The 17,940-nt window shown below is 38.1% G+C and overlaps 2 protein-coding genes across 3 annotated transcripts in view; both read right to left on the reverse strand.

The window, feature by feature from the left end:
* Nucleotides 1-1,009, reverse strand: part of svild (supervillin d) — a 40,871-nt gene extending 39,862 nt beyond the window's left edge. Inside the window, exon 1 of the mRNA XM_061029150.1 lies at nt 628-1,009. The gene's annotated coding sequence lies outside the window, so the exon portion shown is untranslated. The remainder of the gene's footprint in view (nt 1-627) is intronic.
* Nucleotides 1,010-2,865: 1,856 nt separating this feature from the next.
* Nucleotides 2,866-9,524, reverse strand: LOC132955789 (glycylpeptide N-tetradecanoyltransferase 2-like). Of its 2 annotated transcripts, none has more exons than XM_061028805.1 (12): nt 9,437-9,524; nt 9,230-9,338; nt 8,356-8,500; nt 7,524-7,642; nt 7,271-7,362; nt 6,610-6,726; nt 6,345-6,515; nt 4,946-5,054; nt 4,512-4,682; nt 4,233-4,400; nt 3,583-3,720; nt 2,866-3,053 (listed from the first exon to the last, which is right to left on the reverse strand). In XM_061028805.1, the coding sequence occupies exons 1-12, from the start codon at nt 9,454-9,456 to the stop codon at nt 3,030-3,032; spliced, it is 1,383 nt and encodes a 460-aa protein (XP_060884788.1). In that variant the 5' UTR covers nt 9,457-9,524; the 3' UTR covers nt 2,866-3,029. The 2 variants fall into 2 exon arrangements, with proteins under 2 accessions (XP_060884788.1, XP_060884789.1); XM_061028806.1 differs by having other exon boundaries at nt 9,230-9,358; nt 9,437-9,457.
* Nucleotides 9,525-17,940: the final 8,416 nt, after the last annotated feature.

Genomic DNA, 17,940 nt, shown 5'->3' on the forward strand with positions numbered 1-17,940 from the left:
ACTTAAGGCTCAGTCTTGCTTGTGGAAAGAGGGCAGACAAAGCTTGACTCAATTGATCTATGTTGAGTATTTGCAGGGCAAAAGTAGGACAGTGGGTGAAAGGATAAAACCAGCAGGCTCAGGGGGTCTGTCACTTGATATGTTATAGCCTACAGAAACTCAACATACATAAATATCATAAATAAATAAAACAGAACTGATGTGCAGAATCAAGAGTTTACGCTCCTCATGGGATGAGTTTGTGCAAAGGTACAAACCTTCACAAACAGTGCAAATAAGAAGTAAGGTTTTTTTAGATACAAGACTCGAGTAAACAGCAGGAGGGCGGCTGGTTTCCTCCAATGTCACCGTGAGAACTAGGTTAATAAAAAAGGAAGGAAGCTAAACTGACTAATGCAATGACAGCTGATGAGTGTGTGTATGACAGTAAATCGACACACTACGAAGAGTAGCGAAATAAGTGACTCTCACAATTGCACGTTTCCTTAAACGCCCATAAACAAGTTTAGTTGCCTAATTCATCCATTATTTAACATGGTGTAACCGCATATAAAGTTACACTGCAGCGACGTACGTGTATAACAAAGTTACAACATAAACTGTGAATTCATAGCGTGCATAACTTACCTGCAATTCTTTATGGAGGCCTGAACCAGCGTCTGAAAACACAAAATCCACGGAAGTACGCGTACTACAGCTGTTCAAACAAATACAACGACAAAAAAACAGATGTTTGAACAGCAACTTAGCATACGTGATGTTCTGTAAATTTCCTGCTGACATTTAACCGCAGCACGTCACAGACTAACGTTCAGCCGACAACGAGCGCGACCTCGGCGAAAATGATAGAAACAAGTAGACATGAATTAACACTTGTCTTCTTTCGGGAAAAAAAAAAGTCTATATTTCTTTTCTCACGCTCCACCAAAACTACAGAGAGACACGACTCTCTCCTGCCCATGCAGCAGAGTGCAGAGACGGAGGCAGGCACTGAGAACTGCTGCTGCTGCCGCTGCTGCTGCCGCTAGCAGATCCAACAACTTCAAACTTAAAATGCCTTCTCGCTTCTGATTGGTCCACACTCAGCGTGATGCTGCGTTCACGTGCCCACTGTGAGATCCCGTTTCTCTGACTGTGGTGGGGTGTTTTTCGAAAGAAAAAAATAGTGGCTATGGAAAGTGACCATTTACATTCACAACAGTATTTTTGGGGTAATCGTATATACTCATATATAGTCTGAAATTTCATATTTCCACCCACATCTCAATTGGATACTATGTTAAGTGTGGTAGCGAATGCTACTTTGTTTTACACTGGAGTTACCTGAAGAGTTTAGTAAGAACCCGATCAAGATATCAATCAGTATCTGACGTCTTACAGATATGTTGTAAGTGGCAAATGTATTTTCTAATGAATGTGATTCTTACATTTTCACTTTGTCAGCAAAATAATTTTAAAATGTGACACAGGAAAGATTGATTTCATTCAGTTTTAAAAATTCATGTGGCCTATATTGGCAATCGTTTGAATAATTATTGTTTTTTTTTCTTCTTCCAAAAAAGCATCTTAATTTTCAGTACCAGTATCAGTCTAAAAAAAGACATAGCCTTTTGGTTTGGTTGGGCTCTTGATAATAAAAATTGCAGGCAGAACAAACACTTTGTAATACACTGGAATGACATTTGGTAGCCTACAGATTTCTTAAAAAATAATGCAGGGTGATTATTATTATTATAATTATCATTTCAGGGGGCTTTTAACTTGAAACAAATATTGATTAGATAATACAAATAATGCATGCATCAGTCCGACTTTATTTTACAACTGTTAAGGGCTCTCAACAACACGCAGATTTCAGACACTAGACAGGATTAGTAGTTCGATTTTGCAGACGCAACGTGCAGGAAATGTGATTTGTGAAAATCACTGGCTTATTGTACCAAACTTTTATTTCTTTCACTTTTCAGAAAACTGTGACTGCGTGTATTTTTTCAACACTCATGAAGGCATCATCTCTTACATATAGCCTACAACAATAATATTGTGGGTGTCCACAATAAAAAAGCACAGCTTAATGTCAAGACTAGAGTGCCTCCTGCTGGTCATGCATTGAAAATATAATGTACCGTCTGGTTTAATACATAAATCCATGTCAGTAGTATAATTGTAATCAATGCACGTTGTGTAGTCTTAAACCAATGAAAAAAAAATATCTTATTGCTTCAATATAATCTTCTCCTAATTAAGAAAAGGCAGATTCAGTCGATTATAAGCAGATGAGTATGAAAATAAATTATTATCATCAGTCATTTTCTCCTCTTAAGGTTAAAGGGGCTGGATCCTAGGTTCTTTTTAACATTGAGTATGAACAACACAGAGTATGAATTATTGTTTTTAATTTAATTATGAATAAATTAAGCTGCTTGTAAATCATCCATAAAGGAATCTGATCATGATCATACTTTATTTAGAAAATCATGTCTAGATGAGATTTAACGTGGTGTGTTTGTGTGTTTGTGTGTTTGTGTGTTTGTGTGTTTGTGTGTGTGTGCTCTGTAATGTGATTAATGATTTTGTCCTGTTATCCAATTTATCGGTTGCTCAATTATTAAGTGTTTTGTCACTTGAGGTTATGTGAAGTAAATAGTCTGATAAAATAACAAGAGAGTAACAAAACACACACAGACACAAACAGACAAACACACACACACACACACACACACACACACACACACGCACACACACACACACGCACACACACACGCACACACACATTTCCGGAATTGCTTGATTCTGTTTACTTAATTCTCCATCATGTCAGAAACAATCTATTTGTGGCTCGGTAAATAACTGACATGCTGGTGATGAATTTATTCACAAATAGAATTATGTCTTTATTTCTTTGTGTTTGTGTTTTCTACAGTTTGTTTTCCTTTAAAACACAAATCCTTCCTGCTGTTGCAGTTTGAGTTCCTGCCAATCACGCTTGTCTTTTCCTCTTCAGCCCATTCTCTTCTTCCAGTGGAACGCTAGTTTGGCAACAGCAAACCCACCTATAAAACATGCACCCAATACAATGAATTTGTTTTTATTACACAGACTACTAGGGTTTGTATTTTAGGTGTGATGACATCATTCCTGCTGATTGTACAGCAAAACAGACTTGATCAATATCATGAAGGAATGTTAAACCATGAATTTCAGATTGTCTGTTGATCATCATCCTTCGTATATTTTGACTTTGAAGAAAATGGGGTGTATTCTTAAGGAGGTAAATTTTTCTTTTTTTTTTAAAAAAAGAAAGTATTTTATAAAGATTTTAAATGCATTTCCCTCCTTGTAGCATGTAGATGTTTAACTAACGATTCAGTGTTTGTGATAGAGTTTTACAATGTGAAGTGTGTTGTAAACATAGAAAAACAAACTTATTATAGCCCCTGAAAGGTATCATTATTGCATTAGGAGACATATACACAATAGCTTCAATCTTCCTCCTTCCAAAAAGCAAACATCAGCCCAGGAGGAAGATGCACATAGTGACAGTGATGTGTTTAACAAGTGAAGAAGAACAGTTTCCAGTACCTTGTCTGGTCTCACATTAGGACACTTCCAGTTGTATAGGTAGTAATAAAGGCTTGAGTCATGGACGCTGAACTTAAGCTTCTCCAGGAAACTCTTGTTATCCATCACGTCCAGAGCAGAGAAGATGTCGAATCCTTTCTGTCAGTGTGGACAAAGAGCATTTATTTTTTTTGTTATATTACCCATTAAAACACTTGAACACACATAAACATAACATTGATGCCTAGAATACCAGTAAGATCTTTACTAATATGTCTTTTAAGTACATATGTCATTTAACTGCAAGTGTATGGATAAAATTTGAAGTAGATTCCTACAAGTCATTTCTGAGAAATGAAACAAAAACATAGTATACCAGGGGAAAAGATTTGTATAAATGCTAATAAACCAGTGTCAATTACTTAGTTTTAATAGGTTAAACTATCTACTGTCAAAGAGCCTACGGACATGTTAAAACTAGAGCTTACAGATTAAATAAAAGTACATTTGTCTGATATATAAAAAAGAAACATTTCGTAGGATGTAAGAGGCATTAGCATAATATGCATAATTTAGCATCCAAAGCTTTTACTTGAGTATAATCTGAATCTAATTGCAGGTTTCCAGGTGATGTTTTATGGTTAGAGCCTTTAAATAAATAAGTCACTCACAGATTTGGCCAGCACCAGTGTGTCCTCCAGTAGAAGGCCTGGGTCAGTGGCGGTCGTGGCAACATAAAGGAGAACCGCTGCTTTCAGGCCAGTGTGGACCGGGTGATTCAAGACTTTGTAGGAAGTGCTGTGAAAACTCACCATGTCTGTCAGTGTGCCATCATCGCCCTGTGTTTTGAGGGGAGGTGTGATGAAAAAAAATATTGGAAAATTGCGTGGAAAGCTCTTAAATCTGTAAAGATGGGGAAACACAGGCTGATAAAAAGTGTAAGGTCAGACCTCCACCACATATGTGTCAATCACATCCTTCCTCGGCAACAGCCAGTGCTCTACTTCCTCTGAAGACAACATGGGCCTGAGGTGAAACTTGCAGAGGTGTGACTGGAGAAGTGAGCGTATTCCCACAACATCTTCTTTAGTCATTGGGCGCAGGCCAGGTGTCTTTGTCACCTTGGAGAAATCAGAGGAACGATATATAAGGACAGGGGGGGAAATGTATCTTTAATTATTTTAAACTAATATTAAATATTTTAAACATAATTAGTCCACAGATGTGAACAGTTCCAGCCTCCACTATCCCGAACGGGTCAAGCATTATAGATAATGTGTGTGTATTTAAAGTCTAACATCTTAGTCTATTCTGTGATATCAGACCCATGTCAGGCTATAAATGCACTACTTACTTTCACCTCTAAGTGGCAGCAGAAACTAACCTCAGGCAGTCGGTGGAATTTGAGAGCTCTCTGCAGGTTCATGTTTTGTCTCAGACCTGGGTAACCCACATCATTCAGCTTTCGGAGATTCAGAGGGCGATGCCAGGGACTGTACGGGCAGAATGTTTCAGAAAATAAGTACCAAAAATGCTATGTTTAGGGTAACTCAAGTTATTTTCTAGCCACTATTGTTAAGAGGAAAATCATTAGTATTATAACAAAAGTTTAAATCCATAACCAGCAAAATGAACTTTCATGTTTTATCTAAATTCTTTATTGCGTTCAACTTCTCAACATTCTGTTTTCAAAGCTAAAGCAACTTTAAATATTCACGACTGAATAAGCAACAATCACAGTCAAAGAGTTCAGAGAGAGAAAAAACAGTTATGAATTATTAATGAAGGATGTTAAAGAATTCTGTTGAAGTTTTCTAGTTGAATACATTTTGTAAAGAAGAAGAATACAACATACTTTATTAATACCCAAGGGGAAAATCAGAGTTTTCACTCTGGTATTGAACACGCATACACACAAATAGGACACGCACAAACAGCATCCTATGGATATGCACTTGTAATTGTGAGGGGAATGCACATGGATGCATGCAACAAGCAGTCAAACTTTGGTGATTTGCTCAAGGTCACCTTGGCAGTGTTCAGGAAGTTAACTGGCATTTCTCCAGAAACCAAACTTAATTTCCATAATTTGGTCTGTATGGGGGACTCCCACTGTTAACTCTCTGGTTCCAAACCTAAGTCCCTACAGACTGGGCTACTGCCACCCCGAAGTTGCTGTCTTTGCTGAGTTATTTAACACAACAGTGATTGAGACAATGACCTACAGAGGCCTTTACATTTGCAGTACTCTTTGGAATATTAGCAACATGGAGTCTAGTGAATATTCCCTGGAAAAAATCAAAAGCTCTATCCATCAACGGTTAGAGAGGCAACCACAGACTGGTCTGAAGCGTTGTACAGTTAACAGGTCAGTACTGAGTCAAACAGTTGCTATGGCTAAACAATGGAAATGGAAAATAATGTATTCAGATGAAGATGAAAACGCAAAGAGCAGCAAAGAGTTTAAATCTTTAACAACTATGAAGCACAAAAAAAAAAGACAGACTAGATCTATAAGATTGCTTCTTTAATACTCTAAAACTATAAGCTGGTTTGGTCAAATTTCATTGGAAGCTGTCTTATATATACTGAAAAACAGTATATCCATGAAAAATGACTAAGATTCTTGTGAAGTAATCTTTTTGGTTCAAATCAAAACATACTATTCATCTTCAAAAGCTTATTGAAAAATACATTTAATTCACTCTTTTCAAAGTTGAGATTTTTTGCCCCACTTCACTTTTTACTTCAAGTGGGATTCAACACTGTGTAGCAGCTACTACCTGCAGGAGCTCAGTGGTGTAGGCAGAACAATGCTTGCTGTGTAGACTGCCTGGTAGATTCCCTGCTGGTTGACCCGTCTGGTGAGCTCTCGGATCAGAACGGGAGTCATCCGCTTGAGGCGCAGCTTCTTGTGAACACACAGGAATTTGACCTGCACCATCCGCTTCTCCCTGCAGAGCACATTTATTAGCATTTTCTTTGGGACTTTGCAGAAAAAACTCATATTCATGTAAACTCATATCTCTATATTTATGAGATACTCACGTCTCAAAAATGCGGACTTCTGAAGGAACCGCAGCAATGAAGCCGACCAACTTGTTATTGGCCTCTACTCGCACACCACAGTGCCACTGAGCCACCCAGTTAGGAGGTTGTAAAGCCCTTAAGAGGAAAAGAAGGACATAGCTTGCAATGTCACTCTGCAAATGAATGAATAGGGGTAGTTCAATAAACTCTGATTTAAAATAATTTCCTAGTTAAGGATTGAGCCCGAGGTGACTAGGCTGAATGAATAGCCACAGCAGTTTTCATGGAGCTCAGAGCCAGAGGCCTTCACCTTTTCTTAGAAATATTTCTTAGCAATATTATAAGTACATGTTTAAGTGTAAATGTAATTCTGTTTATATTAGTGTTACTTTACTGAACTTTACATTTTAATAGACCACAAAAAAACATTCAGTAGAAGAAAATGAATAAGCAAGTTTGTAACTGAAAGAAATCATTTGTTTTTTATAAAGGTGTTGATGTGTGAAAGTGACAATAAAGGATATGGATATATTTATCTTTATACTAAACCCCTGCTTCAAGCAGTGCATGGGTAAACAGTCTACATGGCCTTAAGATGGAGGAAAAAAAGGTTTTAAAATTATTATTTTTTAAACTCCATAAACAAGGATTGTTCGATTTGCTACTGCTGGTCACTTACCATTGCAGATACTCTGGAGAGAAGTCAAATTTGATAGTGTTGTCGTCATCCTCCATGTAGTTATCATTCAGTAGACTGCAAAGCTCACTCAACTAAAAGGAAAAGATTTGAAGATTTCTGATTCCTGTTTTTTTCTGCACTTCATGCTAAGAATTTACAATTTTCACTCCTAAATGTGGCTCAGCCCCCCCCCCCCCCCCCCCCCATGGATACTCTGTGGCAGATGGGTGTGACCTTGCAGTATGTGACTTACCACTTTGGGACTGCTGAGGTCCAGCGTGTCCCAGGAGTAACCCTGTGGTAGAGAAAAAGGTTCCTGACGGACACTGGCTACATCCTCCACTATTGGGCCATGAGTTTCATTACTTTCACCTAAGGACACAAGTGTAGAATTAAATATTTCTAGGTGATTTTCTCTATTAGATCGGAAATTTTATATTTACCAACAAACTGTATTTTCTGTCCGTGAAAAAACAAAGCTACATTGTGCAGCTGGTTAGCTTAATGTAGCTTAGCATAATAAAATGGAAAAATAAAACCGCTAGACTATATCTGTCCACAGATACCAAAGCAGCTTCTTAAGCTCATTTGCATGTTATGTCTTGTTTGTTGGTCAGACTACAGTTAAAAATGACAATTTGATATTTTTGGATCTGAAGAAGAAGCTTAACCAATATATTAGCTTAAATAAAGGAAACCGAGAAACTGGTTTACGGCTAGCTCTGGCAACAAATACAAAATTGGCTTAATAAAGCTTTGTGTTTTTAACACTTTCTTTTTCTTTTTATACCTCTATGTTTCGGTTTGTCAGAGGAATTATTAAGCCAAAGTTTAAAAATCCAGGAACTTTTTAAATTCCTGGAGTCCCTGATGGTTGTCTGGCAACTGCTCAGAGCTAGGTGAGGTCATTTGGTCTACAAACTAATGTTAAGATAAATATCTGATGGTTTTGGTCTTATATGTAGCTTACTTTTTCCTGTAGAAAGAAACAAATAATCTAATATCTTAAATTAAATAAGTTTGATCCAGTGCTTTGTTTCTACAGATTTTTGGCATTTTATCAATTAGACAATGTTACTTCATACCCAGTCTTGGGACAGGCTGTGTGTCCCAGAAGTGGTATGTTCTTTTTTTGGCCTGCTGCAGGGTTTTTGGCAGACTTGAGCCCATTGAGAAGAGGTGGAGAGCTCTCTGGATCTCCTGTTGCTTTTTCTCTGGAAGAGCATCCAGCTTTTAGAGAAGAGAAGACAGGCAAGGATAAGTTGCTAAAATCTTTCGAGGAAATTGAGGTTTGAAAGTTGTAAGAAATCAAACTGTTAAGGCTACAGATGGGAAATGCCATGCTGGCACAGGAACACTCTCTTGATCTTGTATTGTTTTAATCAGTCCTTGTGAATTTAAAATGTTTTTTTATCCTAATCACAGAGATTTTTTTTTCGTAATGTACAATGTCACTTAAAAATCAAGGCATGAGGAATGTACTGTTAAAGGAAAGACTAATATCCCACTTTAAGAAATGTTCTTAGGGTCCTCTTTTTGGTCAAAATGGTTTCTTTTTTTTGTTAGATTCTTGAATGAAGAGATCTACTGACATTAATGAATAACTTGCAATAAATAGCACTTAATCAGATTCATTGTGTTGACCTTAAAATTGGAATAATTTCCCTTAGTATTTTGTTTACTTTCTTTCTTTTAACACTGAAAATCATAGTGGATCATCAAATACATTGTGTTTCTAAGTGTTCTAAGTCTTTTAAAAAAAACTGCTCAGGTCCCTTTCCTCCATTCAGGCCCTGGGTCCCACTTTTCCCCCCAATATGACGCCCATGAAGAGTAGCATAAATCCTCTTAAATTGTACATTAGAAACTGGTACTTTAAACAAATACATGTGCTGTTAATGTATTATATGAATATTAGAGACAAATGTATGAGTTTCACTTTGTTTCAAGTACATGTACCATGGCAAAAGGGTCCCTTGGTCCCTCTTGCCGCCAGGAATCTTCCTTTTTGTTCTTCTTTCTGCTCCTTTTATGTCCACCATCCCCTTCTTCTGTTAGCTCCTTAACACTGAAAGACATTTTCATGCACTGATCTTCATGTATATTGCACTGAATAATTTTGACCATCTTAAAAGAAAAGAAAACTTTGAATTCTGTCATACTTACAGCGAGTTTGACTCAGTCATTGGTAGTAAGTGTGCGTCCTTGAAGCCGAGGGTGAATTGGGGTGTTTTTCTGACACATTTGTGGTTTTTCAGCTCTTATCTCAGCGAGCAGCGAGGGGAGGAGAGTGACCGCCTCAGTAACCCAAACCAACTCCCACCCAGCCGTTAGATAACTCAGAGCAATTCTAACAATTAAATATAACTTCTCACGGCCTCCATATGTCAGACAGCTGCTGAATCGAGAGCACTGCGGCAGATTAAAGCTTATAACAGCTTGATCCATGGGGTGTGTTTAATTGGTTGAAGTTGTCTAATTGCACAGTTCGCATATAGGCCTCCATAAAACTTAAAGCTTTGACCAGAGTTGTTTTATCTTTTGTGGGCAAATCATTGTCTCTGTTGGCAAGGGTGACCTGGCCAAGAGGGCAGCAGCACACGTGATAAAAAGCATTACACGATAAAGAGACAGTTTACAAACAATAAGTTAGGAGAGAACAACAGTTTACAATGTGCAAATAAAGTGCAGAATCTTGATCACAGATTACAATTCAGAAACACAGGCACTGTCCAATTGTATCGTGTATTTTATCTTTTAAGATCGAGCCAAAGGCTTCAAGCGAACTACGGTAACTGGGACGTGGCTGAATGCTGAGTGAATGTTTGGGCTTTTTTGGTTTTAGTCAAAGCTTCAAACCAGCCATTGTGTCTATCAATTAAAAAAGTTATAATTTAGAATAGACTTCGAATAACTATGGAATGTCTTGCATCATATCATGCCTTGTTGTCGTTGTTGTGGGTAATTTGTAACTCACTCCTGTCCCATTGCACCTAAACTGTGTCTGTGTAACCATGTTCTTCAATAAATGGTGTAATCTTCTTTGATTGAGGATTTAGCTAAATTGTACAAAATGCTGCTCACATCATTTTTCATGCAGAAAGTGAGGCCTGGAGCTATTTTTTGTCTCTACTTTATGATTATACAGTGGATTTCTCCTCTCACTGAGAGCTGAATACCTATAGGATAAGGATGCTGCTAACAGCTGTCACCTTTCAGGGTGAAGTAGTAAAAAAAAAAGAGTGCTGAGTTATAAGTACTTGACTACGTCCATAAACAACTGATGTGACAACAACATGGCAGAGCGCAAGTCTGGGCAAAACAAATATCTTTTACAGCAGAAGTCAGAAAGAAATGTATTTAACAGTATAACTGTAGGCTTTTTAAAAATAACTAATCTGTGATCGTATGAAGACTAAAAGTGATGCCTAAATTTGTATTAGGTGCTGCTTGAGTAAATTGACAGTTGGTTACATGGTAGACGCATGTAACTGCCTAAGGCCTGTGTCAGCTCCAGCTAGTTGTCTGCACCTAGCTTGATCGAAAATTTGGTTGAGTTAGCTTTCCAACATGTCCCATCCCATCATCAACACTCTTGTTCAATGAGAAGTGTGTTTAAAATAGCCCTCTCTTCGAGGAGGAAGTCCACTATTGGTGCGATTCTTCCTCCCACAGACCTGTCACCCTGACAAACTGCCTACCTAAACATCTGTTGGCTCATTTGAGGCTAAGCTAAAAACATACAATTTCAATGGAGATATAAAACATTCCTTGTCATTTTAGGGTATCTTACTTTTACTTCTTTTGATCAGCTGGAAAAATGTAATGAAAGCCAAGCTTTTGGATCAACTACTGCAATAATGAAACTTTTTCATTATGACCCATTAAACCACATCTCTCAGTTAATAGCTCAGGGTTACATTTATCAAGAAGAAAACCGTCTTTTTCTGACTTTGGAATCAGAGCAAGCTTCTCTTTCTGGGTCCTAATCAACATCTTTTCATCATAGAGCAGGACTTTGATGTTGCCAAAGCCTCAGAAAATGAAAATGGGTCTGTTCTGATTAAGAATCTTCCCTCTTAAATCATGCAATCGTAGGACCCTATTTGTTGATTTTATTTGGCCGTGTTGTCTGCCTTGATGAGTTCACCTTGAGCTGATTGCTCCTGGCTCTCTCTCCGTGCCAGATTTTTGAGTCAGAAGAGGTCTTATGTTCAATATAGAAGCTGGCCAGCTGTGTTATTGGTGACTTGTCATTTCCCGTCTGCCTTTGTCCATCTTACATTTAGGTCGGTAAGCTGGCATTATGGGGAAAAGTGACAGTAACAGTCATTGGACAGGATTCACTGTCTCGTTCAAGGACGTGGGAGATCGCTCTCAGAGAAAATGGCCGTTCTGGGAGATCGAGACATTGACTTTACAATTACAACTGTTACATCTACAACCACTGACAACCTCCATCTCACCTTTCCTGGATGTCTGCCTTCCTACCTCTCTCTCTGACTCATTCGCTTGTTTTATATTCCTGCAAAAGAAAGACACAGAAAAGGCAACAGACACATTAAACTGTCCTTGGCAAACCTGCACTGGGCCAAAACTGAAGGGAAAAACTCTTAAACTGGACCATCTCTCAAATGAAGAAAGTAATGGCTTCATCACCTGAAACTTCTCCTGAAATGTTAATAACTTTCAACTGTAGTCGCTGGACAGGTGAGTGACAGAACAATAAACACACAACATTAAGGTACATTTCAACTACAGTTGAAAATGAGCTATGATGGCTAATCTGGCACATTGCATTGTCCCAATAAGTTTACATTTTATAAATAAATACAAATACATAAATTAAACTATTTATTTCTCTGCAAGTTAATAATTCTTTGTTACAAGAAAGACTCATGATCTGTCATTTCCAGTCCTCCGGTTCTACATCTCTGAATCTTCATTATAAAATCATTACCGAGAATCCTGCCTCAATACATCAAAGTGCAACAAAGGTTCATGTTGTTTGTGCAGGATAGTGATGGTGCTTTTTCTGCATCTAAAGTCCTGTCAGGTTGTAAACAAGACACCTTGAGTTAGCTCAGTTTTTGTTTATAAACTATTCTGACACCTTTGAGCTAAGATACCTTTATTTTCATTACAAACAAGAACAGTAAGTCTTTTATGATAATAGCGGTGCTGTTTTGCTTGTTCCTTAGAGTAGGTGCTCCATGTACAGAGGCCACAGTCGTACTCACACTGGTCACAGGTTCCCCTCTCGATCCTGTCGCTATTTGGTCTCATTTTGTATTCGTTTTTTTTTTTGTTTTGTTCAGTTTTTCTGCTTGAAACACCAGCAAGAAATTAAACTTTCCATCTGCAATAAAAAAACAAAATTTGTGTCACCTTAAATTACAATAACTAATCTCCCATCATGTATGTGCAGTGTTAAATCAGGCAGTTACATGAGCTACATATCCTACTCGGTTATATCCCAAGCCGAAAAACAAATCATCTTTTTGGATTTTGTCCATGATGGATTCCAAAAATTATCAGTCACTTTCATTATTGCAGCAGCCAAACTAATTCTGAGCTTTAAGTGAACCTGCATATGCTGGCTTGGATACCTGCCAAAGTGGGCGCGAGAAGAAGACCAATCTACAGAACCACATTCAAAATTGAGTCCATATTATTGGCAGTGTGCTCATATTACTTTCCTGCCCTGGTTGTGTGCGACGTACCTTATGTGGGAGTTGTAAAGGAAACAGAAACAGACACTTACTTCAAACAACATCTCTATACAGACTATGACTGTCAACAATATCCTCTTTTTATGTGTTTTTTTTTTCCCAGTTTCTCGTCCCTGTCGCATCGTTTTACCTGCATTTATGAGTCTTTGTTCTCTGTAAATAACTTTCTAAATACATTTGCCTGACCCAAATACCTCCAGGATAATTAAGTGACCTATTTTAATCAGCTAGTAGCTGAATCTAGAATTCATCTGGTGCTTTAGATATGAGGAAAAGTTAAGGATTGGGGGGGGGGGGGGGGGGGGGGGCAAATCTCACTCCGCCTGAGCCTCAGGGTCAGACAGAAATCTGGTTCAGGATTCAGTTTGGCTCCATTGGGGACACTATTTCAGCCAAATTTCATCATAAAGCATCATGATAGAAGATGCAATATTTGCACAATTCTTCTTCTTTGCACTCCTTATTCCCTTCTTTGCTTTGGTTTCAGGAATAGGATCATCCACATGAGTTATTTTCTTTCAATAGTTACAGTAATTTTTTCAATCTATCCATTATCCATACCGCTTTTTCCTGTTCAGGCTCACGGGGGGTTGTAGTTGATCCCAGCTGTCATTGGGCGAGAGGCGGGGTACGCCCTGGACTGTTCGCCAGTAAATCACAGAGACACCAATTAACCTAACGAGCATGTCTTTGGACTGTGGGAGGAAGCCGGAGAACCCCTGCATGCACAGGGAAACATGCAAACTCCACACAGAGTGGCCCTGTCTGTCAGGGATTCAAACCAAGAACCTCCTCTCTGTGAGGCAACAGCACCCTTCTTTCAATCTATGACACTAAAATCTGTTATGACACCAATTTTAGTCCGTTTCAGGTAAGAAACAAAGCACGATACAAGCCTTCTGTTCCCAGGTGTTAAAACTGTTTAATCTGGATTAAAAAATGTTTGCTGGTAAGGATCGGTTCATCTATTTTTCAAATCTGTATTGGATCAAGCAGATCAAGAAACATGCCTTTAAAAATGACCAAATGTTTATTATCTGTGTTCTTATTGGCACAAAATATCTCAATCTAGGCTTTGAGACATGTGAAGAGCAAAAAATATGCATGGGTCCTGGACCTCTCATATGCAATAAGGAGAACAACTGTTAGAAACTTCTTTTGATTGTTGTACGGATGAATAAATGAAAATTCTTTTTTTTTTTTTTTTAAATGGAATGGATTTTTTTTGCATTGACATCTGTTTGGAGGATTATTTATGAGGACGATTTTAAAATGCTTTTCATCTACATACTTTATGTCACTGGAACAGTTTAGTAATACACATGTAAAATGTAAAACAGATATGCACTATGATTATAACATTTTGTTGGAACAAGTCAAAACTTTTAGTTCATTTCTTTTCCTGAAATCAAAACTGTGAACACACTTTGCTGGGATAATTTTTTTATATATATATGTTTTAATTAAACCCGTTCCAATTTTTAAACAGCATATAATACAGGATGCACACGGATAAAAACAAACCTGGATTACATAATGGAATTAAAATTCAATATTTTTTTTTTCGGAAATAGGACTTGAATGAATCCAAGAGTCCAAACGTATATGGATACCTCGGCATGGGAAACCTTCTGGGTCAGAGGCACAAGTCTGTTTAAGGTGACGATCTGGGTTTGATTTAGTTTTAGATTGCTCAAGTGACTCTAACACTAAATCAACACGACAGAAGGCAGAGTAGATGGATGAACTGAATAAATAACATGAGGAGTGAGGTGAGGAGAGGAAGGGAAATTAATAAAAGAGGAGCAGTTTTATTTGGACTCAGACAAGAAGCCTCCAAAATCACTTTGAATTGAAAATGATGAGTTTGTTCGCCTTACCATCCTGGAGTGTTTGTGTGGACGACTGTGTTCAGACAGTTCTTCACACCTGTTTTCCCACATTTATGTGTATGCACAAGAAAAAATGAAAAAAGTGAAATTTAGGACAAAGTCCTTTAGATGTTAGAATACTGATGATTTTAACAAAGTAATGCGTGCCAGAGCAGTAAGCAGAATATTTTTTTATATTGAGATGCACTGAAATAAAGTATGCTAGTAAGTCTTTTAAGCAAAAAACCTCTTGAACTAAAATACTCATTTTAATCAGTCGAGTTTAGCTAATTTAAAAAAAATATATATTTCAAATTATTTTAAATGATTTAAGAATTCAAAACTTGAAACGGGACCAGCTAGTTTAAAGAATATATTAGCCTATAGGTGATAAAAAAAAGAAGCATATTATCACTTTTAAAAAAAGTTTTTTTTTGGCATCAAATTACTAAGAGACTTAAGAAAATGTGTTTTAAGAACCAATATTCATAGGAAACCATTTATTATAAAGATGAATGACCAGTCTCCATCTCTTCCCGCCAAAATTCCCCATGAAGGCTCCTGCGCATTTTATTCATAGTCATTTGGATCAGTAGAGATTGGCTTGTGGAATCTTGTTACTAATGTCCCTCCCCTCCCGCTTACAAAAACACATCTAACTTAATGAGAACATGAGTCAAATATCCCTCAAGGTCAGTAGGCCTACAGTCTATAGCAGAAGAGATGCTTGTGTTGGTTTGAAGCAGAATTATGGAAAATTGAAGGACTAATGTGTTCGTCTTTGTCAGAATCCCTCTCTAGTTTCTCCTTTTCTCAGATAATACTGTGCACACAGCAGCCACAGTAGATTAAAAGCCCTTTAAATAGCATCTTATTATTAATAACAACTTTTTTTTAAAGAAAAATGAACACTTGCAAATAAAACAACATAATAAGAACTAACTTTAATGACAGACAATGTTTGAAAAAGATTAATTGGGTGTGTTTTTTTAAAATAGTTTGACCCATGTCCCATCTGTTAACATGGAGGAGGCATAGCTACCTTTACTGCAACATTGCATTTCTCCTTCACTGAAAGACCCATGAGAGCCTGTTTTTATTGTTCCTGGTCGTGAAGACATATTTACTGTAATGGTTGGAATATATTTGGCACCGAGCATGTGTCTTTATGTGTGAGCTTTTCTGTGTGCGCGCGTCATACAGATTAGCCTCTGATCCCTTCGTAAACCAGAAATCAATAGGTCTCAGTCCGCATTCAGACGGTGAGACAGACAGTTCTGCTTCAAAACATCCAAACATTTCTTCTGCTCCACATTCAGAGCACACAAATGTCTCTCTGACACCCAAGAAAGGAGCGAGAGAGAAAGAGAGAGAGAGAGAGAGAGAGAGAGGGAGTGAGAGGGAGAGAGAGAGAGAGGGAGCGAGAGGGAGGGAAAGACGAGAGGGGGAAAAGGGAAAAAAGCAGGAGGGAACAGGTCTATTTTTGACATTGGTAAAAGATTTGGAGCGAACAAAGACACACACAGATGAAAAGTGATGGAGCAGGAGACATTGACTCTGTTTGCCTTAAAGCATAATAGCAGAGGTGGCCCTTAGCATTGTGGGCCCTTTGCAGGGGCTACATCTATTATTCTATTCTTACATGTTTACGGAGGCACTTCGAGAGGCAGGTTTTTCTTCAACCACTCTCAGTTTCTTTGCATATAATAGTAATCAAACATGATGCACATTTATTTATTATAGAATATTCAGGAACAATGCTTTCCTGACTTAACCTGCTTGTAGAGCTTGCTGAGATGTTCCCCGTTGTTATCCAGGAGGGAGAGCTCTCATGGCCTAGCTTTGCACACTAAAAAGTGAAACAACAAAATATGAATAATTTGAACAACATTAAACCACAAGTCAATTTTGCTTGCCACCAAAAGAAGCTACCCTTTTGCCAAGAGAGTGACAAATTACGGGATAGACATTAATAAATCAGTAGGAAAACATACACAGAAGCTGTTATTTTAAAAATAGAACACCAGAGGTCACTGTTTTCACTCAGAGGTAAGAGAACACCAGAGAACACCAGGGGTCACAAAACTGCTACCCAAACTTTCCTGTTTTTACCTCATAATCTGTTAAAAGGAACAGCATGGGATAAAATAGATATGACTCAGCATCATACATTTTTAAATTGATTGTTTCTGCTGCTCTAGAGACCTGCCAATCTGAGTTCAATCTGGGCTACAAAATAAGCCACATTTTTTGCCAGACAAGTCTATGAGACAAGCCACTTGTTCAGCACTTCAGTCAGGAGCAAAGTGGAGCTGTGGACAAATAGGTTTCCGAAGCCATCTCCTTAAATCATCAGTGTGTGGATTGACAAATACCTTCCCTGAAAGGCATCCACTTTGTCTTTTTTCTAATAAATGCAGGGTAAAATAGGCAATCATGATCACAAAGAAAAGAAACACAGGCAGTTATACATGCACGCACGCACACACACACACACACACACACACACACACACACACACACACAAACACTACATGGTATGCAATCATCAATTTACAGAGACAAAGACATTCATGTGTGTGTGCATATAGCAGATGCAAGCCACCACAGGACACACACACACACACACACACACACACACACACACACACACACACACACACACACACACGGCCTACATGAATGGATCTTGCATGCTGAGCCTGTTCTGGCTCAGAGGGACTGGCAGTGACTGGTGGACTGTCTGGCAGAGGCAGTGAGGTTGGCATGAAGAGATTGAATGAATCCTTTGGAGTTAACAATGACAGTGTGGATTTCAGTCATTATTTTAGATGGAAATGGAAAATCACATTATACTGTGAATCAGGTTTAACTGTTTCAACTCTGGATGAACTCCGCTCACTCTGCAAACCTCCCTGCTGAGTTCACTGTGTATAGTCCTCTGCAGTAAAAAGGGACCCCCTGTTGTGACTTATTAAATGAAACAAGGTTACTTGGCATTACAGCTCATTCACATTCACAATTGCAAGATGATTGTTTCTCCGTTAAAACAGTTAATCGTCTCCTT

The sequence above is a fragment of the Labrus mixtus genome, chromosome 21 (genome assembly GCF_963584025.1).
Source record: "Labrus mixtus chromosome 21, fLabMix1.1, whole genome shotgun sequence".
Taxonomy (NCBI): domain Eukaryota; kingdom Metazoa; phylum Chordata; class Actinopteri; order Labriformes; family Labridae; genus Labrus; species Labrus mixtus.

Bases quoted from the DNA above. Each gene is read 5' to 3' on its own strand.
- LOC132955789 (XM_061028805.1), bottom strand. From the start codon at position 9,456: ATGACTGAGTCAAACTCGCT. The intron at 7,643-8,355 runs GTATGAAGTAAC...TTGTGTCCTTAG, and splicing joins ACAGCCTGTCCCAAGACTGG to GTGAAAGTAATGAAACTCAT. The intron at 4,401-4,511 runs GTCTGACCTTAC...CTCAAAACACAG, and splicing joins TTGACACATATGTGGTGGAG to GGCGATGATGGCACACTGAC.